General features: G+C 34.2%; 1 protein-coding gene across 1 annotated transcript; it reads right to left on the reverse strand.

The window, feature by feature from the left end:
* Positions 1–528: 528 nt before the first annotated feature.
* LOC139869283 (uncharacterized) lies at positions 529–22880 on the reverse strand. Its single transcript, XM_071857596.1, has 2 exons — positions 22646–22880; positions 529–1364 (listed from the first exon to the last, which is right to left on the reverse strand). The coding sequence occupies exons 1-2, from the start codon at positions 22878–22880 to the stop codon at positions 529–531; spliced, it is 1071 nt and encodes a 356-aa protein (XP_071713697.1).
* Between the last annotated feature and the right edge of the window lie 561 nt (positions 22881–23441).

Below are 23441 nucleotides of genomic sequence, written 5' to 3' on the forward strand. Positions count from 1 at the left end.
ATATATATATATATATATATATATATATATATATATATATATATATATATATATATATATATATATATATATATATATATATATATCCATATATATGTCATCATATAGTTTTTACAAGTTTTAACGTTCGTGAATCACCGGTCAACTTGGGTGGTCAATTGTCTATATGAAACATATTTCAATTAATCAAGTCTTAACAAGTTTGATTGCTTAACATGTTGAAAACATTTAATCATGTAAATATCAATCTCAATTAATATATATAAACATGGAAAAGTTCGGGTCACTACAGATCCTCTCACAATCTATGTTGTTCTGGGATTGTTCTATCTCAGAATCTTGCAGATCTTCGAGACATTCAAGTCTTCCTCCGGCGAAAAGGGCTGAGAAGTACCCTTTCCATCTTTTTCGAATTTCATCTTCCCTTACTAAGGTTTGACCAGCTTCATTTTTGATAAACTTGATGTTATCTAGGTCCCTGCGTCGTCGCTCCCTAGCTTTGGCTATCCTGTAGATATCATTAGCTCCTTATTTGGAGTCTAGTTTCCTATACAAATCTTCATATGCCTTATCTTTTGTTCGTGCTACAGCCTTCTTAGCTTCTCTTTTGGCTTCTTTATATCTCTCTTCAACCCTAGATCTACTCGCCGGGGTCCCCTCCCGACAAGTGATGAGCTCCCTAAACCTTAGTTGTTTAAGCGCGACTTTGCTTTGGACTTCATCACTAAACCACCATGATTCTCTATCCGACCTATGTCCTCTCGAAGTTCCTACTGCCACACCCAAGGCTTCCTTGGCCGCCTCTCTAATAGTGGACGCCAGACAATTCCACATCTGGTCCGCATCATCATGAGATACCATTTCCACTTCTGCCTCCACTCTTTCTATAACTAAAGTCTTAAAAGTCTCTACCTTCTCCCCGTTCAACTTCTTCCATAGGATTGTAGGTTGGACGGGCCTTACACTCCCGTTGACCCGTCTCCTGAGAACCAAATCCATGACCAACAATCTGTGTTGGGAGGAGCATGTCAAGTCAGTCAGGGCCTTACAGTCCCTACATGTCCTAAGATCCCCTCTGCGAAGCAACAAATAGTCAATCTGGGTACTATTTCCCCCGCTATGAAAGGTTGCTAACTGAGCATTCGTCTTCTTGAAGAACGAATTCGCAACTACCAAATCGTGAGCAACAGCAAAATCGAGAATAGAGAGCCCTTCCTCATTTCTTACTCCGTACCCAAAGCCCCCATGGGCCCCTGGATATCCCTCGACATTCGTTCCTATATGACCATTAAGGTCCCCACCAATAAGTAATCGATGGTCCGGAGGGCACATCCTCACAACCTCGTCTAACGAATCTGATAATGCTAAAAACGAACATATATTTCATAGCATTATTCCTCAAGAAAGACAAGCTTTTAGTTGCAATTGTTCTATTTACAAGTGATATTCGTTTAAATAATAAAAGGTGAAGACAAAAGACAGATTCGACGAATTGAAGACGCAAACGACCAAAAAGCTCAAAAGAACAAAAGATAATCAAAGAGGTTCCAATTATTGATAAGAAACGTCTCGAAATTACAAGAGTACAAGATTCAAAACGCAAAGTACAAAATATAAAATTGTACGCAAGGACGTTCGAAAAACCGGAACCGGGACCAGAGTCAACTCTCAACGCTCGACGCAACGGACTAAAAATTACAAGTTAACTAGGTATATAAATATAATATAATATATAATTAATTATATTAATTATATATATATATATTATATTTATAAATAAAAACCGTCGGCAGAGAAAGACTCCAAAGATGTGAGCTGTAATTTCATTCTCCGCGACTCGCGGAGTTTGAAGGCCAAAATGGCCGCGAGTCGCGGAGCCCCCAGTTTTGAAACTCCCTATAAAGCAAACCGAATTCTGATCATTTTCATCATCCTTTTCTTCTTCTCTCATATATACGTAAAATATATATATAATTTATATTTTAATTTTAATTTTAATTATAATTCTAATAATAAGGATATGTTAGCGAATGTTGTAAGGGTGTAAGTCGAAATTCTGTCCGTGTAACGCTACGCTATTTTTAATCATTGTAAGTTATGTTCAACCTTTTTATATTAATGTCTCGTAGCTAAGTTATTATTATGCTTATTTAAAACGAAGTAATCATGATGTTGGACTAATTACTAAAATTGGGTAATTGGGCTTTGTACCATAATTGGGGTTTGGACAAAAGAACGACACTTGTGGAAATTAGACTATGGGCTATTAATGGGCTTTATATTTGTTTAACTAAATGATAGTTTGTTAATGTTAATATAAAGATTTACAATTGGGCGTCCCTATAAATTACCATATACACTCAATCGGACACGATGGGCGGGGTATTTATATGTACGAATAATCGTTCATTTAACCGGACACGGGAATGGATTAATAGCCACTAGAATAATTAAAACAGGGGTGAAATTATGTACAAAGGACACTTGGTATAATTGATAACAAAATATTAAAACCTTGGGTTACACCCAGTCGACATCCTGGTGTAATTATTAAACAAAGTATTAAAATCTTGTTACAGTTTAAGTCCCCAATTAGTTGGAATATTTAACTTCGGGTATAAGGATAATTTGACGAGGACACTCGCACTTTATATTTATGACTGATGGACTGTTATGGACAAAAACCAGACGGACATATTAAATAATCCAGGACAAAGGACAATTAACCCATGGGCATAAAACTAAAATCAACACGTCAAACATCATGATTACGGAAGTTTAAATAAGCATAATTCTTTTATTTCATATTTAATTTCCTTTATTTTATATTTAATTGCACTTCTAATTATCGCATTTTTATTGTTATTGTATTTAATCACACTTTTAATTATCGTACTTTTTAATTATCGCAAGTTTATTTTATCGCACTTTTATTATTCGCAATTTCATTTATCGTTATTTACTTCATGCTTTAATTTAAGTCTTGTATTTATTTTTAATATTTTACATTTGGTTTTAACTGCGACTAAAGTTTTAAAATCGACAAACCGGTCATTAAACGGTAAAAACCCCCCTTTATAATAATAATATTACTTATATATATATTTGTATTTTTATAAAAGTAAACTAATATAGCGTTGAGCTTTGTTTAAAAAAAGATTCCCTGTGGAACGAACCGGACTTACTAAAAACTACGCTACTGTACGATTAGGTACACTGCCTATAAGTGTTGTAGCAAGGTTTAAGTATATCCATTCTATAAATAAATAAATATCTTGTGTAAAATTGTATCGTATTTAATAGTGTTTCGTTGTAAAATTTAATAGTATTATATACCCATTAGCTTTAACATCAAGTATTTTTGGCGCCGCTGCCGGGGAGTCTCTTAAAAGCCGGAAGCGCAACGCTAATATAAACAAAAATTTTTATATTTTTAAGATTTTGTTAAATATTTAAGTTTTATAAAGTTTCTTTATTTTTATATAAGTTTTATTTAAGTATTTTGTTTTTATTTAAAAACATATAAATATAAAAAAATATATATATATAAATCTAGTTTTAAGATTTTTATTTATAAAATTATAAAGTGATTCTATTTTTATTTAAGTTTTAAATATAAAGTTTTATTAATACACATATTTAAAAACAGAAAAAAAAATAAAAAAAAAAATAATTAAAAACGCGTCGAAATTATAAGCTGTCAGTTGGAATTCTGAACCCCGCGACTCGCGGGGTTTGCAGCTTTGAGAACCACGACTCGCGGAGTTTCTCTGACACCGACAGAAACCCTAAAACTGCATTTATTACGGATTATTATTAATTATAATTAATATTAACCCTAATTATTATTATTATTATAATTAGTTTTATTTTTAGTTTTACTTTTTATTTATTTTATATTTTGTTTAATTTAGTTTAATTAATTTGTAAAATTAGTAGTTTTAATAAATAAATAATATAAAAATAATATTTTTATAAAAATTTTAATTTTTACAACTTTTTATATATTTTTATATTTTGTCCCTTTTTAATCGCTTTAGCGTAACTTTTGTATTTTTAGCTCATATTTAGTTTTAAACTTAGATTTTGCCATAGTTATTTTTACTTCTAGATTTTTAGGCTTTGCCGTAGAATTCCTTAAGTGCTTTTTCTTAGACTAAGATTTAGGTACTTTAGAATTTTGCGACGCCTTTTTAAGTTTTAGTTTCTTTTTAAGTTATTTCCATTTGGGATTTAATTTTTCCTGTAAGCTTTAATATTTTTAGACACCTTTTACTATGTATCAATTATCATTCCAATTAGTAATTTCAATTTGCGATTATAATTTTAAATTAGTTGTAGTAATAAGGTTAGGTTAGTCAAGTATTTTTAAGTTTTTATAAGTTTCTTTTATTTTCCCGTCACCTTTTATTTTTTTTTTCAACCATTTTTCTTTTTCAACCTTTTTCCGACGAACTCTTTTTCTTTCTTATTTCTCGCTATTCTAGTTTTAGGACATAGATTTTTATTCTACTTCTTATCTAAATTTCTTAAAATTACGAAAATTTATTTTAAGTGGTTAAATTAATAGACATCAAAATTTTCTGGTTCGTAGTAATAGTTGGATTTGTACGTGGACCGGGTTATTGGAGCCAAACAGTCCTCAATTATATTGAGACCAAACGAATCCTGCCCCTCTGCTGCATCTTTTGGCTATTCGAAACGTGGGCAAAATCAGAAAAGTCTATTAATTGGATAACTTATTATAATTTTTCTTTCCTTTTTAAAAACTAATAGGATATTCAGTGAATGCACCGAGCAAGACGTTCACCACCTTTTGTACGTTCACCACCTGTAACTAGATCAAGACATTTAGCAAATATAACCGCCGTTGATTTTTCTTTAGAATCGTCATCCAGTCGACCAAGTACTTCAGTTCAAATTTCCGATAATCCATTTTTTGAACCCAACCTCACAATTGAGAATCCGGAGAATATTCAGGAACGGTTCGTAGATCCTGAACCACTAAACTTTCCTCCGGAGCCACCAATCATTCAAACAGAGATTGTTGAGGAACGAACCATTAAATCAGAATCATCTAGTGATACCGATTCAACAAATTCAATTATGGAAAATCTGGAACCTTTAAGTATGGAAGACCGAATGAGAGCTAAACGCACTAGCCAAGGTCACGCAATTACTCATCCAGACATTAATGCGCCAGATTATGAAATCAAAGGACAAATTCTACACATGGTGACTAATCAATGTCAATTTAGTGGTGCGCCGAAGGAAGATCCAAATGAACATCTACGTACCTTTAATAGGATCTGCACACTATTTAAAATCCGAGAAGTGGAGGATGAACAGATATATCTCATGTTATTTCCCTGGACTTTAAAGGGAGAAGCCAAAGATTGGTTGGAATCGTTACCTGAAGGGGCGATCGATACATGGGATGTTTTAGTTGACAAATTTCTTAAACAATTCTTTCCTGCATCTAAAGCCGTAAGACTTCAAGCAGAAATTGTTACGTTTACACAGAAACTGAATGAAACTCTATATGAGGCATGGACAAGATATGGAAAGTTGTTAAGAGGATGTCCACAACATGGTTTAGACACCTGTCAAATAGTACAAATATTCTACCAAGGATGCGACATCACTACAAGAAAAGACATAGATATAGCAGCTGGTGGTTCTATTATGAAGAAAACCGAAACTGATGCTTACAAAATTATTGATAACACTGCTTCCCACTCACATGAGTGGCACCAAGAAAAAGATATCATTAGATCATCTAAAGCAGCTAGAGCCGATTCTAGCCATGACTTAGATTCCATTTCCGCAAAGATAGATGCTGTGGAGAGACGAATGGAAAAGATGACTAAGGATATTCACTCAATACGAATTAGTTGTGAGCAGTGTGGAGGACCACATTTGACAAAAGATTGTCTCAGTATCGAATTAACAATGGAACAAAGAGAGAATATTTCATACATAAACCAAAGGCCTGGAAATAATTATCAGAATAATTATCAACCGCCAAGACCGATTTACAATCAAAACCAGAATTATAACCGAAATATTCCATACAACAACCAACAAGGTCCTAGCAATCAACAAGTATCCAATAATACTTACAATCAGCAAAGACCGAATTTTCAAAACAAACCACCACAACAAACCGATGATAAAAATCCGAATTTAGAAGATATGATGACAAAGCTAGTTGAAACTCAAACGCAGTTTTTCACCTCTCAGAAACAAACCAATGAACAAAATGCTCAAGCATTTAGAAATTAACAAGCTTCTATTCAAAATCTGGAACAAGAAGTAAGTAACCTAGCAAGGTTAATAGGTGAAAGAAAACCGGGAAGTCTACCTAGTGATACAAATGCTAACCCCCGGAATGAAACAGCTAAAGCCATTACCACAAGAAGTGGTACAACACTTAAACCACCAGAAATACCTGTAACTTCTAATGAAACTATTCCTACTCCACAAGAACCACAACCTGATCAAGATAAGGAAAAAGAACCGGTAGTTGAAAAGGTTAATGAAGATAACAAAGTTAAGGATAAACCTTATGTTAAACCATACCAACCACCACTTCCTTATCCGAGTAAAATGAAGAAAGAGAAACTTGAAGCCGAGCAATCCAAATTCTTGGATATGTTTAAACAGATAAATGTAAATCTTCCTTTCATTGATGTGATTTCAGGAATGCCTAGATATGCTAAATTCTTGAAAGATCTGATCACGAATAGAAAGAAAATGGAAGAACTCTCGGCTGTTACTATGAATGCTAATTGTTCAGCAGTGCTGTTGAATAAGATACCAGAAAAATTATCTGATCCAGGAAGTTTCACAATTCCATGTTTTCTGGGTAGTCTTAGTTCAATAGAAGCATTGGCAGACTTAGGTGCTAGTATAAATTTAATGCCGTATTCACTATACGCTAAACTAGACCTTGGAGAATTGAAACCAACCAGAATAAGCATACAACTAGCCGATAGATCAATAAAATATCCTAGAGGGATAATGGAGAACATGCTAGTTAAAGTTGGTACTTTAGTATTTCCAGTAGATTTTGTTGTTTTGGACATGGAAGAAGATTCTCAAGTTCCTCTCATATTAGGAAGACCATTCTTAAACACGGCTAAAGCAATGATAGACGTGTTCGGTAAGAAACTGACCCTAAGTATAGAGGATGAGAGTGTTACCTTTTCAGTTAATAGAGCAATGCAACAACCACAATCTGCAGATGATACATGTTATTATATTCAAACTATAGATGCACATGCAGAATTATTAGAAGAATTTCCAGAAGTACAAGGAACAGGAGAATGCTCTTTAGGAGAAGGTAATGAACCAATTGATGAAGCTGAAATGTTAGCTACACTTATAGCTAATGGATATGAACCAACAACAGAAGAAATTCAAATACTAAAAGAAGAAGACAGATATCGATATAAATCATCGATAGAAGAACCTCCGAAATTAGAGTTAAAGCCACTTCCAAACCATTTGGAATACGCTTATTTACATGGTGAATCTGAATTACCTGTAATAATATCGTCTTCTCTTACTGAAAATGAGAAATCATAACTCATTTCTGTGTTGAAAGCTCATAAACCAGCCATTGCATGGAAGATTCATGATATTAAAGGAATAAGTCCTTCGTATTGCACACATAAAATCCTTATGGAAGAAGGTCATAAAACGTATGTGCAAAGCCAACGAAGACTAAATCCTAATATGCAAGATGTAGTTAAGAAAGAGATTATTAAACTGCTAGATGCAGGTTTAATTTATCCAATCTCTGATAGTCCATGGGTAAGCCCAGTTCAATGCGTGCCTAAGAAGGGTGGCATGACTGTCATTACAAATGAGAAAAATGAGCTTATTCCTACTAGAACTGTAACAGGATGGCGTGTGTGTATTGATTATAGAAAATTAAATGACGCCACCAGAAAAGATCACTTTCCCTTACCTTTCATTGATCAAATGTTGGAAAGATTAGTCGGAAATAGTTACTATTGTTTTCTAGATGGATTTTCCGGATATTTTCAAATTCCAATAGCACCCGAAGACCAAGAGAAAACCACATTCACGTGCCCTTATGGTACTTTTGCTTACAAACGCATGCCATTTGGACTTTGCAATGCCCCTGCAACCTTTCAAAGATGCATGATGGCGATTTTTCACGACATGATAGAAGAATGCATGGAAGTTTTCATGGATGACTTTTCAGTCTTCGGTGATACATTTGAATCATGCCTAGTTAATCTGGAACGAATGCTTCTTAGATGCGAACAATCAAATCTAGTACTTAATTGGGAGAAATGCCACTTCATGGTTAAAGAAGGCATCGTTCTTGGACATAAAATTTCAAAAGAAGGAATTGAAGTGGATAGAGCTAAAGTAGATGTAATTGCTAAACTTCCACATCCCACCAATGTTAGAGGAGTTAGGAGTTTTCTAGGGCATGCCGGTTTTTACCGACGTTTCATAAAAGATTTTTCTAAAATTGCCACTCCTATGAATAAACTCCTAGAAAAGGATGCTCCATTCATCTTTTCAGATGAGTGTATCAAATCTTTTAATATTCTTAAAGAGAAACTCACTAATGCACCGATCATGATAACACCAAATTGGAATCTACCATTTGAACTAATGTGCGATGCAAGTGATTTTGCAATGGGAGCCATTTTAGGACAAAGGATTGAAAAACGATTTCAACCTATATATTATGCTAGTAAGACGTTACAAGGAGCACAAACGAACTATACAACTACTGAAAAAGAACTCCTTGCTATTGTCTTTGCTTTTGACAAATTTTGATCATATCTCGTTCTAGCAAAAACGGTGGTCTATACCGACCATTCTGCTCTTAGATACTTATTTTCAAAACAAGATGCTAAACCGAGACTAATCCGTTGGATCTTACTCTTACAAGAGTTTGATATTGAAATCCGAGATAAAAGAGGAGCAGAAAATCTCGCCGCTGATCATCTTTCTCGTCTTGAAAATCCCGAATTAGAAGTTCTAAATGAATCAGCCATACAAGACAACTTTCCTGATGAATATCTATTGAAGATAGATTATAAAGAAATCCCATGGTTTGCAGACTATGCAAACTACTTGGTTTGTGGATTCCTTGAAAAAGGATTATCGTACCAAAGACGAAAGAAATTCTTCAGTGATATAAAACACTATTTTTGGGAAGATCCTCATCTGTTTAAAAGTTGTCCCGATGGAATAATACGCCGATGTGTATTTGGAGATGAAGCTAGTAAAATATTAAACCATTGTCACACAGGACCAACAGGAGGGCATTATGGGCCTCAACTAACAGCAAGAAAAGTTTATGAAGCTGGATTCTATTGGCCTACAATTTACAAAGACGCACACCTTCTTTGCAAATCCTGTGATGCATGTCAAAGGGCCGAAAAAATAAGTCAACGTGATGAAATGCCACAAAATGTCATCCAAGTATGTGAAGTATTTGACATTTGGGGTATTGACTTTATGGGTCCATTTCCAAAATCTCATAATAATCTATATATACTCGTAGCCATTGATTATGTATCTAAATGGGCGGAAGCACAAGCTCTCCCAACTAACGATGCACGAGTTGTAGTCAACTTTTTAAAACGTCTTTTTGCAAGGTTTGGAACACCGAAAGCTTTAATAAGTGATCGGGGTACTCATTTCTGTAATAATCAACTTGAGAAAGTTCTTAAAAGATATGGAGTAACTCATAAAATCTCCACCGCATATCATCCACAAACAAGTGGACAAGTTGAAAATACCAACCGAGCTTTAAAACGTATTCTAGAGAAAACCGTAGGATCAAATCCGAAGGAATGGTCCATTAAATTGGAGGATGCACTCTGGGCTTTTAGAACAGCCTACAAAACTCCAATTGGAACCACACCTTTTAGACTTGTTTATGGAAAAGCATGTCATCTTCCAGTAGAAATTGAACACAAAGCATTTTGGGCTTTGAAGACATGTAATCTTGATATACATGAAGCTGGACGTCTACGATTAAGTTAACTAAACGAATTAGAAGAATTAAGACATGAAGCATACGAAAATTCGTTAATCTATAAAGATAGAACGAAGAAATGGCATGATAAAAAAAAAATCAGAAGTTCAAAAGAATTTAAAAAAGGAGACAGAGTTCTTCTTTTTAATTCACGATTCAAGCTATTTCCTGGAAAATTGAAATCAAGATGGTCTGGACCATTCATAGTCAAAAGAGTTTTCCCATACGGAACGATAGAATTAATAAATTCAAATGGGATTGAATTTAAAGTTAATGGTCAGAGAGTTAAACATTACATACATGGTCCGATGGAAGTCGACAACGAAGTTAATCACAATTTCGACACCACAGCTAACTAAGTGTGGGGAGAATCAAGTCTTTAAAAGATAATATGTATTTCTGTTAGAGTTAGATTGTCTGTTTTCGTGTAGTTCTCGAAAATGAAACCCGAATGGTCTTTCCCTAGCAGACCCTAAAGAACTAGTCTTCTCCCCCCATTCTGAATTTTTATTTTTTTTAGGTTTTTACGAAATGAAGACTGCCTGTGAACTAAACCATGGTCTAATGCTACACGCTTTGATCACTAAACGTAATAATGACATACTACCGAGTGAATTAGTATCAGTAATCAGAGAAAGAATGGACGGAGTTAGAAAAGAATCCAGATGCGAAGATAATAAGTTACAATTTGGTAAAGGAAAATCAAAATCCGCAGCGAAAAGAAGAGCACGACACCTAGAAAGATGTCACAAATGCGGAAAATGGTCACATGGAGGTAAATGTTCAAATAATCAAACCTATTCAAATACCGAATTTGTTACTTTATGCAGAGACGGACCGTTCATATGTTTAGAAGAAAAGACACTGAATGCTCGAGGTTACGCCTATGTAGCCATGGAAAACCAATTAAACCGACTATCTTATGAATGGGATAGATCATATAACTAAGAAATCTATTTCACAGGTATGTCTGTACAGTTTTTATTTTTATTTTTATTTTTAACCTTTTAATAATAAACGCTAATTTGTTCGCTAAAAAGTATTAAATTGGTATTGAATAAAATTAGGTTTGGCGACCGAAATTATTGATATCATTCAAAAATTTATTACATCACTGCGAAATTTAACGTTTATTCTTAAGGTATAAATATCTTTAATCAATCAACCCAAAATATTTCAAAAATTCGTCATGAGTTAAATTAGGTCTTGGAACCGAAATTACTTTACCGAAAAGAGGGGCGCATATTTTTGATAATATTTGATTGACTAAAGTGGGATAAAAAGCCAAAAAGATTTTTAATTTTATTTTTACCATGTTTTTAAAATTAATATATAAATCTTAAATTAATATTGTAAACTTTGTAAAAACAATATTTTTAAAATTGTAAATATTTGAAAAATTAATATAAGTTTGGTGTGAATTTATAATATGAATTTTTAAATTAAGTTTGGTGTGAATTTTTAATTATTAAAATATGAATTTTTAATGTTATGCATTTTAAATTGTAAGTTCGGTGTGAATTTTTAATATTAATTTTGAATTTTATATTTAAATTGTGTGAATTTAAAAACAAAAATTTACTTTATCTCATTAAGTTAAAAATATGATTTTTAAAATTCGTCGTAAGTTGAAGACTAGGTCTTTGAACCGAAATTGCTTCACCCAAGGGAGGGACGAGAACTTTTATTATCATTATTTTTAATCTTATTGATTTAAAGTATGCCAAAAACATAAAAAAAAAACCCAAAAATCTTAGCTTTTAAAACAATCGCTACAAAAAGACAAATTTTAAAATTTTGTCGAGGGACGGACTAGGACATCGATCCGAAACGACCTCGTCCTAAATAACAAGGAAAACAAAATTTTAAAATTAAGTACTTAATTGTTTTATAAGTTAATGATTATATAAAAAAAAAAAAATATCAAACTCCGCGACTCGCGGAGTTTGAAGGGGAAAATACCGCGAGTCGCGGAGGGGCCGGATTACAGAAAAAAAATAAAGAGCTGCAACAGCTCAGTTTCACACTCCACAACTCAAACAAACTGCGAAAAAACCCACGAAAAACCCGAAAAATACACCCCAAAATCACAATTTTTATCCGTTAATCACCAAATCTTTTACTAAAATCATGTTGAGAAGGATGCTATCTAGGAATTGCTCAAGAAAAACGGTAAATTTCTACACCTAAACACCATTTAATCCGAAATTAGTGTTCTTGAGCCATTTTTTTTCCCAATTTGATTTTGATGCTTTTTAGTGTAATTATGCTTAAATTGTTTATGTATTATGTTTGTATAACCTAGATTGATGCTGTTTAACATGATTAGAAGCCTTAAACTTCAAATTTTGAGTAATCTAGGATTTGTGTTCTTGAGCAAATTTGGGGCTTTTTGATATAAACAGGTTATGGCCGATTTTTGTCATGAATTGTTGCTAAATTAAGTAGTGTAACATGTCTAGGTAGTTAAATGATCCAAACTTTGAGCCTAAACATGATTTTGAGAATTAAAGTGGACTTTTTCAATTCTAAAATTCATGAACTTGATTTTTGAAAGACAATGCCATTTGAAACTTGTTTAATTACTAGTAATGATTATTTTGACATGTTATTTGAGTTGAATGCTTATGAACTTGGCGAACATTTTCGTATATGCTTATTTGAAAAAGTGTAGATTTGATAAAAATGTGAAAATGAGCTTAAGTTTGATATAAATTGATCATGTCATTGTAATTATTTTGATTGATGATTTTGCTGACACTAACGCATATTTGGATGCACAAAAATTGTGTTTGATGTGTTTTGCAGACTGAAAGGGGTGAATCTTCATCCCAAGCCCGCAATGCTCCTGCTGAGAATGTGGAACAACAGGAGGTGGATAACTACTACAAGCAGGATATACCTCATCCAGTCATGACCTTTTCTAATATGCACTTGGAAGAGTTGCACCCGAACCTGAGATTTGACAGACTTTGGATAGATTATCCAAAATATCAAAGGGGTTTGCATACTCTTCATTCTAAGGTTGTTGAAGTACCGAGGGTCATAGAATGGGGACCCTTAGAAGCTGTAGAATTGGCCGGGCCAATTAGGGAATTACTTGTACAGAGGTATGGTAATTCTACTTTTAATGACTGGGTACGTTTATTCACCATGCGTAGACCTGTATATAAAGTATGGTGTGAAGAATTGTTATGTAGTATAGAGTTGAATGATCGGGTAGCTAGTTTAACCGATCGTTCTTTTATTAGATTTTTGTTAGGCGGTTCGATGCGCCACATGTCTTTACTGGACATGGCTCAGACTTTACGTATATATACGCCTGAGGAGTTAGCATCTGCCGATTGTAGAGGGTTGATACTAAACGGTAGAAAGATAGATGAAAATTTTGATACACACGGTGTGTGGAGTCAAATGACAAGCCATGACCGTTTCAAAGGGGGAAATTACTCTTATTTGGATATAGATAGAGCCGAATTAAGAGTGATTCATAGGTTTTTAGCTAATTCGATTACACAAAGGGGTAAAAACAAGGAAAAGGTAAATGAACAAGATTTGTTTTACCATATGTGTATTCGAGACCCATAAAGCGCTGTAAGTATACCATATTGTGTGGGTTATTATTTATCAGCTATGGTTCGGGGGATGCGACCGCATAGCATAATAGGAGGTGGTATTTTTATTACTTTGATTGGTGAATATCTCGGTGTGGATATAAGTCGGGGGGGATTATTAGTAGAAGAACCGGAACCCCGCGATACTATAGGTTTAAATGTATACCATGGTGCGAAAGTTTTGAAGAGGCGAAATAACGCCGCAGTACAATACCATGGTAGACATCCACAGGTGGAGAGAAACCAACAGCAAGGTAATGTAGGAGGGGGGAATGAGATGCAAGAAATGCAAAGGTTTATAGCTTCTCAGGAATACGAAAATGCTAGACAGAGAGCATTTGAAGATTGGCAAGTTCATCAGAACCAAATCATAGCTCATTGCTAACATATAGGTAGAAACTATATTCCTACACCGAAACCCATCTTCCCTCCCTGGTCTATAGAGATGCAGTCACCATATCCTACGTATAACCCTGCCGAAGCATTCTATAGCACCTATGGTTATGCCTGGAACCCCTATTGGTACCAATATCATCCCTAGTCTATTTTTTTTTTTTTTTTTGTAATTTGTAATGATTGATACGTTTAATACTTTTGTTAATATTGTAATAGTTTTTATAATTGTTTAACTTTTATTCTTAGATTTTAATAATTTTTGAATGTGGGGTAATATGCCAAACTTCAAAAATATGTATATATATTTGCAGTTTATCTTATGTACACAACAGGGTAAAACAACGCATTTTCAAAGACTGGCATTAAGTTCAGCAAAAGCAACTAATTTTGACGACAAGATGCAAAATATATGTGAAATAACAACAAGACGGAATGAACAAATGATGTGCACCATTTATCATTCAGCAAACAAACGCCAATATATTTGGAAACTTTGGTAAAATTTAATCATTTTCACACAAATCACCCTCAATAATTTAAATTGTTACTGATTTCTTGCAAATGAGGGCATTGCAAGATCTTAAGTGTGGGAAGGGGTTAAATTCTTTCGGATTTTAAAATTTTTATCTTAAACACTTGGTTACCATTAAAAATACTAGTAAAGCAGTAGTTGTATTAGAATCTAGTGCTCTCTGATAATAAAGAACAGCCCTAGTCTTATATACTGACTACCCAATTCTAGTAAAATTTTTCAAAATTTTCAATTAAATGAACTCAAAATCATGTTTATACATATTTATGAACGATAAAACTAGGTTTTAACACCGAAATTATTGTTACCTCGGAAAGGACATAAATTGAGAAACAAACCAAAATGTTAAAATTCATTTAAAATGGAATAGAGGACGATAAAAAGGAAAATAAAAGCCAAGTGTGGGAAAATTTACCAAGTTATCTTAAACATATGTCACATATATCTGTAACAAATAACTGAAAATACTTTTGCTTTGGACTAAACTAAACGGTTTTACCCGATGAAAAAAAAAGATGGATCTACACAATGAATCAATTCCATCATTAAAAGGAAGTAAAGTCTTCCGAAAAAGAAACGCGCTTCTTGATTTAGGTTATGAAGTTGTCATCCAGACCAGCTGTAGGTTGACGAAAAATCTAGAAAAGTCATCACTAAAATCAGCAGGAAATCCACGGACCTCAGCATCAAACAGGGTCGCCAAGTGGTCAGATTTATCCTAACCATGAGAAGGATTTATCTCGTACAATGGGGGGCGCCATGCAAATTAGCTGGATAAGACTAATGAATCAGATCCCCAGAAAGGATAATCTCCTTAAAGATTAAAAATCAGCTTTTAAGCCTGATATTACTCAATCCTAGAGATTGACCTTAAAGATTGAGAATTACAAACTCATGGAATTCAATGATATCTAAACTCGAGCTTGAACGAGAAAATATTTTGATCAAAATTAAAACCGATTTGTTTTCTGAAAACCTATTTTCAATGCGTTCATTACCATTGAACGTAAAATCCTAGGAATTCACCTGGAATTCATTAGGTCACCTGAACTAAATCGGGTGTCAACCGCAAGAACGGTGGTTGCATAGTGGTCAAAGACAGGACCTTGTGCCATACCGAAAAATTATAAGGGTGAGCTTTACTATTGCTCCTACCAAGGATAGTAATTGCGTCCGACACGTTATAGACCATAATTAAAAGCATGTCAGGAGACATTGCCTTAACAGTTGCTTGTTCAATGCTTTCCTTTCAACCGGATGGTAGTTTACCGAAAGGTAATATACGGGACAAGTAAACTGGACGTGTTGCTTTCCAAATACAAGGTTAGCAAGTGGGTGACACAAAACCGCAAGTTTTGAGCTAAAATTTTCAAATCTGAAACCCACCAAACCCACAAAAATATTTTGCAAACACCAGTAAAGGGTTATTCCGGAAAACTTATCTAGGGTAAAAACTAGATTTAATTTTCAAAAGATCAAATGTTTTCATAAAGATCCAATTTCCTTAATGGATCTAAATTTTTATAGTCATGTGGGAATGTAAACCATATCGTTACTACCATTGTTTATACCGCCGTATAGAAATCACTGATGTACAAAGTGTGAAGAATAAAGAAGTGATTCTAGTATTTCAAGACGATATTGCTTGAGGACAAGCAACGCTCAAGTGTGGGAATATTTGATAATGCTAAAAACGAACATATATTTCATAGCATTATTCCTCAAGAAAGACAAGCTTTTAGTTGCAATTGTTCTATTTACAAGTGATATTCATTTAAATAATAAAAGGTGAAGACAAAAGACAGATTCGACGAATTGAAGACGCAAACGACCAAAAAGCTCAAAAGAACAAAAGACAATCAAAGAGGTTCCAATTATTGATAAGAAACGTCTCGAAATTACAAGAGTACAAGATTCAAAACGCAAAGTACAAAATATAAAATTGTACGCAAGGACGTTCGAAAAATCGGAACCGGGACCAGAGTCAACTCGCAACGCTCGACGCAACAGACTAAAAATTACAAGTTAACTAGGTATATAAATATAATATAATATATAATTAATTATATATATATTATATTTATAAATAAAAACCGTCGGCAGAGAAAGACTCCAAAGATGTGAGCTGTAATTTCATTCTCCGCGACTCGCGAAGTTTGAAGGCCAAAATGGCCGCGAGTCGCGGAGCCCCCAGTTTTGAAACTCCCTATAAAGCAAACCGAATTCTGATCATTTTCATCATCTTTTTCTTCTTCTCTCATATATACGTAAAATATATATATATAATTTATATTTTAATTTTAATTTTAATTTAATTATAATTCTAATAATAAGGATATGTTAGCGAATGTTGTAAGGGTGTAAGTCGAAATTCTGTCCGTGTAACGCTACGCTATTTTTAATCATTGTAAGTTATGTTCAACCTTTTTATATTAATGTCTCGTAGCTAAGTTATTATTATGCTTATTTAAAACGAAGTAATCATGATGTTGGACTAATTACTAAAATTGGGTAATTGGGCTTTGTACCATAATTGGGGTTTGGACAAAAGAACGACACTTGTGGAAATTAGACTATGGGCTATTAATGGGCTTTATATTTGTTTAACTAAATGATAGTTTGTTAATGTTAATATAAAGATTTACAATTGGGCGTCCCTATAAATTACCATATACACTCAATCGGACACGATGGGCGGGGTATTTATATGTACGAATAATCGTTCATTTAACCGGACACGAGAATGGATTAATAGCCACTAGAATAATTAAAACAGGGGTGAAATTATGTACAAAGGACACTTGGTATAATTGATAACAAAATATTAAAACCTTGGGTTACACCCAGTCGACATCCTGGTGTAATTATTAAACAAAGTATTAAAATCTTTTTACAGTTTAAGTCCCCAATTAGTTGGAATATTTAACTTCGGGTATAAGGATAATTTGACGAGGACACTCGCACTTTATATTTATGACTGATGGACTGTTATGGACAAAAACCAGACGGACATATTAAATAATCCAGGACAAAGGACAATTAACCCATGGGCATAAAACTAAAATCAACACGTCAAACATCATGATTACGGAAGTTTAAATAAGCATAATTCTTTTATTTCATATTTAATTTCCTTTATTTTATATTTAATTGCACTTCTAATTATCGCATTTTTATTGTTATTGTATTTAATCGCACTTTTAATTATCGTACTTTTTAATTATCGCAAGTTTATTTTATCGCACTTTTATTATTCGCAATTTCATTTATCGTTATTTACTTCATGCTTTAATTTAAGTCTTGTATTTATTTTTAATATTTTACATTTGGTTTTAACTGCGACTAAAGTTTTAAAATCGACAAACCGGTCATTAAACGGTAAAAACCCCCCCTTTATAATAATAATATTACTTATATATATATTTGTATTTTTATAAAAGTAAACTAATATAGCGTTGAGCTTTGTTTAAAAAAAGATTCCCTGTGGAACGAACCGGACTTACTAAAAACTACACTACTGTACGATTAGGTACACTGCCTATAAGTGTTGTAGCAAGGTTTAAGTATATCCATTCTATAAATAAATAAATATCTTGTGTAAAATTGTATCGTATTTAATAGTGTTTCGTTGTAAAATTTAATAGTATTATATACCCCTTAGCTTTAACATCAGAATCCCAGAAGTGTCTCTTTTCCGCTGCGCCAAGGCCCACATGAGGTGCGTAAGCGCTAATGACCGTGTAGGTCACCTCCTAGATTACCAACCTAACCGACATAATCCTATCGCACCGTCTGCTCACATCCACGACATTCTCGTTATGGGGTGGGCCAATAATAATCCCAACGCCGTTTCTAGCTACTCTCGATCCCGAGAACCACAGCTTGTAGTCCTTGATCTTAACCGCCCCACGACCCTTCCATCTAGTCTCTTGAACACACAAGATGTCCACTTTACGTTTACGTAAAGTTTCCACTAGTTCGTAACGTTTGCCGGTCAAAGTACCCACATTCTAACTACCCGCTCTAATCCTAACCGGCTTCACTAACCTATTGCCGCTTCTAGATCCTATACACCTACCCGACCCAGAGCTCGAAGGACATGACCTCAAGTAACCATGAGAACGATTAGCGTCTATCTTACCCTATGAAACGAAAAATCCGGCAAAGTAGTTGAAAAAAATAAAAATAATAATAAATTAATACAACTAGTCTTATGGATAACAGTAACAGTAAAAAAAAAAAACAAAATAAAGAATAATAATAATACTTAATAATAATAAATAATAGTTAATGATACAGATAATACTTAAGTTAAAGTTATACAAATTTACTAGCTCTAAAAACTAATAATATAATACAAATTAATATAATACGGAGTAAATAAGTAGCATAAATAATTAAAGGGATAGAAATTAAACACCAGGAAAGACTATAATGGAGACTATTATATTTATATAAAGATGATAATGATAATATAAATTGAAATCACCTTCGACTATAAAGGATGTACCAAAGACAAAAGGGTTAAACAATTTAAAGGAGCGTATAAAGGGATAGAAACAAGAACCAGTCGGAAAAATAATTTTCCGGTATCAGTTGGCCGGCGAAAGTACAATTTCGGCAAAGAGCTTCAAGCGGCGCGTGGATATCCCGTTTCAGGCAAAACAGGTTTCGTTGGGATCGCAAAAACAAATTGGATTAATTGCTAGTGGAGGTGTCTTTTAATCTACAATTGTTTATCGTATAAATCTAGAAGTTAAGAGTATAGATGCTTTATTGTTTTAAGAACCGTTGTTGTGAGAAGATATTAGATGATGTAAAATTGGTAGTTGAGTGAAAAGTAAGTTAAAATAAAACAAAGACAAAATTACGTTCGTCGTCCCTGAACTTGTATCCAGCCTTCTCACATCATCCTTAAAGTTTTTTTTCTTCTGGCGTCGTCCCTGAACTTGTACTTTGTAACTCCGGTCGTCCCTCCGTCTATATTCCATCCAATTTCTCTGTTAAGCTCACCCATGTTAATCATGTGAGGGTATTTCAGTCTTTTTAACTCGTTTACTCCTTTTAGTCTTTTTCCTTCATTTATTTACTCTCTTTGCCTTTATATCCTTTCCTTCATGCTTCCTCCATTAAAATTTCTTCACTAAAACATCTCCATTAAAACAACTTCACCACAAATAGAAATTGAACCCCCTGATTTCACAAATCCATAAAATACTAAAAAATCTATTTATGCTAAATCTATTTATGCTTTTGACTTCGATTTTAAAAAATCACAGAGTTCTCTGCTGCTCGACTTCGGATTTAATTCAGTACACTTTCAAATCTCAAATCTGGAATCACATAAATTATATACCCCATATGAAATTATCACTCTCAAATCAGTAATCACATAAACTTTTAGTGCAAACTCATATCATTTCAACATACACTCAATCAACTATTTATTCGGTAAATTATTCGATTCACAAAATTCATCACACTAATCATAATCACATAAATCAAAACCACAATAAATCACCTATAAGCATTGAATCATTCAGCAGACTTCATCTTCTTACCACTAACATCGTCGCTTCATATTCACCAGCTATACCAACGACGCCTTCATCTTAAAACACCAATTGGAGAAAGAAAAACGAAGATCAAAGAATAATGACCTGTAATTTTGTGGGGAACTATGATGACGGTGGAGCTTGCATAAGTGGTGGCCTCATGTTGCAGATCTAAAAGGTAAACACCCAACAACGTTCTCATATACGTGGTCTCCACTAACGAGATCGTCCATGACAGTCGTTTCAAGCTTTGATTTCATGAACAAACACCCCAAACGTCATTTGCAACAGATCTAGATTTATACTAAATTAAATTAAATTTGATTCAACAGATCAACACATAAAAGTTCCATTTCATGAAATTTGCAGGTGGATTTTTAATTTGTGAAGGAAATGGTGCGACCATGGTGGTGACTGAATATCTGGTTCAAGATCTGCCATTGATTTTAATTTTGGAAGTTGAAGGAGATGAGGAGAAATGAAATGGGATATGAAAAAGAAGAAAGATAAAGAAGAAAATGAGTTTTAAAAGAGAAAAAAAAAAAGATAAAATTAAATTAAATTAAATTATTTTGGAAAATGATAAAAAGACTGAAATACCCTCACATGATTCGCACATGGGTCAGTTTAGCAGAGAAATTGGACGGAATATAGACGGAGGGACGACCAGAGTTACAAAGTACAAGTTTAGGGACGACGCCAGAAGAAAAAAAAACTTTAAGGATGACGTGAGAAGGCTGGATACAAGTTCAGGGACGACGAACGTAATTTTGTCTAAAACAAATTAAAAAAGTTTTGAACAACAAGAAACAATCACATTTAGGATGTGTTTGGATGAAACTAGCTGGAGCTGGAGCTGGAGCTTATTGCTGGAGCTGGAGTTTATGGACTAGAGCTGGAGCTGGAGCTGGAGCTGGAGCTTATTTTTTAAGTTGGTAGCTGGAGCTTATTATTTTTTATAAGTGTTTGGTAAACTAGCTGGAGCTTATTTTCTAGTTCATAAGCTCTACTTTTTTTCATAAGCTATTAGAAGTAGCTTATTTTTCTAGGGCTTATGATTTTCATAAGCTCTATTTTTTATGTCTACCAAACAAAGCTTATTACTTAGAGCTTATTAAAATTATAAGCTCAAACTCCTATAAGCTCTCATAAGCTTCTCTACCGAACACACCCTTAAACTAGGATGAAAATCACGCCCAACTCCCTCAATTTCATAATTCCCTGACACCCTTTAATTTTTTTTTTTTTTTTTTATTTTTTTTTGTCAAAAAATGATGGCATGTAAGGTGTGTTGTTTTTGTTATTTCATGCCAATCGGATTTGACGATCAAAATGACACCCATAAAAGGTGATTTTATCATTTATGTATAATATTGCTTAGAGTTCTCGGAGTGGTGATTGAATTAATGAAGAACTTTATTAATAAAAAGTGAAAAAAACAATATTCGATAGTTAAAATAAATTCACACAAAATTTTTAACCAATCATAAAAATAAAAAATAAAAAAGAAAAAAAAAGATAGAAAATAATGTGTTAATAGCTTAGTAGTATCCGTTATCTTAGAAGTTAGGACCCAGCATGTGAAAGCCTTTATAAAAATGGGTGTATGTTCGGGTCCCACATTTTATAAGGATTTAAAAGTGAGGTGCTATCGTTCCACATGCATGTATCATACATATGGTTGTTAGCGAACCAAACTCGAGTCGAGCAGGCTGGGTAAGGGTGGTGATCGTTGGTAGATGGTGAAGGGCGGTGATGGGTGGGGGCGGTGGTTGCAGTGGCTTGTGGTGAGTGATGGCGGTGTTTGGTGGTAAGTTGTGGTAATGGTGGGTGATGGTAGTAATGGTCGGTGGTGAGTGGTGGTGGTGGTGGTAATGGTTGGTGGTGAGTGGTGGTGGTGGTGGTTGGTAGTGAGTGTTGGTGGTGGGTGGTGATGGAAAATCGTGTGTACTTTTAAATCAGATTAACGCAGCGGATAGTTAAAACAATAATCTATTATTATTTTATAAAACATTTACAAGATTAAATATTCATTTTTTTTAAAGGCAAGGCAGATTTTATTATTAAGAATAAAACAGTACACAAAAAAAGACTAGCAAGGAGCTAGACAATTACACGAACCAACACACAACCGCAAAAAAAAAAGACGCACGTACACACAAAGGCACGAAACTAAAGAAGACACACAATTACGAGGACACGACACGACAGCTAAAATACTATGTTTCCGAGTCCGATGACGCGCAAGAAGAGCAACACGAGCAACAACCAATATCCTCTTCCGAGTCATTCATCACATTCTTGATAAAATATCTATCGTGCCACCGAAAATTATCTCGACGTCGGTTACGCTTCATATTATTCCTACCCCACACATGTTTAATAAAATGACTTTTTATCAAAGGAGGAGCCTTTTTTCTTTTAACACGAAACCGAGCTACCGCGGTAAAAGCAGGACAGAGGGGTACGTCCTGCAAGTCGGCATGAACATTTTATATTGGGCTAGGGTCACCCACGTCACGGTCATCTAAGCCCAGGTCTAGCCCGTTTAGGGCCTGATTGTCCATAGCAAATTCACATGAAGAGTCTGGCCCAACATGAGGAACTGGCCCAGTATGAGGAATTGGCCCAGTTTGATGTTTATTTTGGGAACTGCACGAATGGGGAATCGGATAAACAGACATACGCGTGCCCTTGCTTTCCTCGAACACATCACCATCAACGTTGGAAATTACATCAGAAGACATCGGCGACTGTAAATTTTTGGGCAGTTAGTCGCCGCCTAAATTGAAATCCGGTGTGGATGTCGAGGCTAGAGGGTCGTCAGACTGTGGCGGAACTACGTTATCACTAAAATCAACAGTCGTGATCTCTCCCTCTTCAACCTCATCATCAACGACAACATCGACATTCACAGTAAGATTATCACCCTGAAATTCCATCTTAACTTCTTCACAATGCACATCCCCCTCTGTCGTTACATTAAGCTCACGTGACGAAACTGAATCCATATCTGATGATTTATTATCACCCAAATTATAACCCTTGGCCTGCTTCGATTGAATCTCACTATCAGCATCTTCGAATCGGAACTTATTTACTTCGATTAGAGACCACGAAATCCGATCCTTGTTAAAACTAAAAACAAGATTATGATTGCTCACCGATTCCGGAAGATCAAAATCGATCCATTTACCTCCGACTTTTATCTCGATACGATTTGAATTATTATGCTGAGACACATTGGGTTGTTGGTTAGACCCAACAACAGAATCTGCGAAGGATTTACCTTCCTGACTAATTGGATT

The sequence above is a fragment of the Rutidosis leptorrhynchoides genome, chromosome 9 (genome assembly GCF_046630445.1).
Source record: "Rutidosis leptorrhynchoides isolate AG116_Rl617_1_P2 chromosome 9, CSIRO_AGI_Rlap_v1, whole genome shotgun sequence".
Taxonomy (NCBI): Eukaryota; Viridiplantae; Streptophyta; class Magnoliopsida; order Asterales; family Asteraceae; genus Rutidosis; species Rutidosis leptorrhynchoides.

What these genes read in the sequence shown, in the direction of transcription:
- LOC139869283 (XM_071857596.1), bottom strand. Translation starts at nt 22,880, where the DNA reads ATGTCTTCTGATGTAATTTCCAACGTTGATGGTGATGTGTTCGAGGAA. An exon ending in CTTAGATGACCGTGACGTGG is followed by an intron (nt 1,365 to 22,645) that starts GTGACCCTAGCC and finishes GTTCGTTTTTAG; the next exon opens with CATTATCAGATTCGTTAGAC.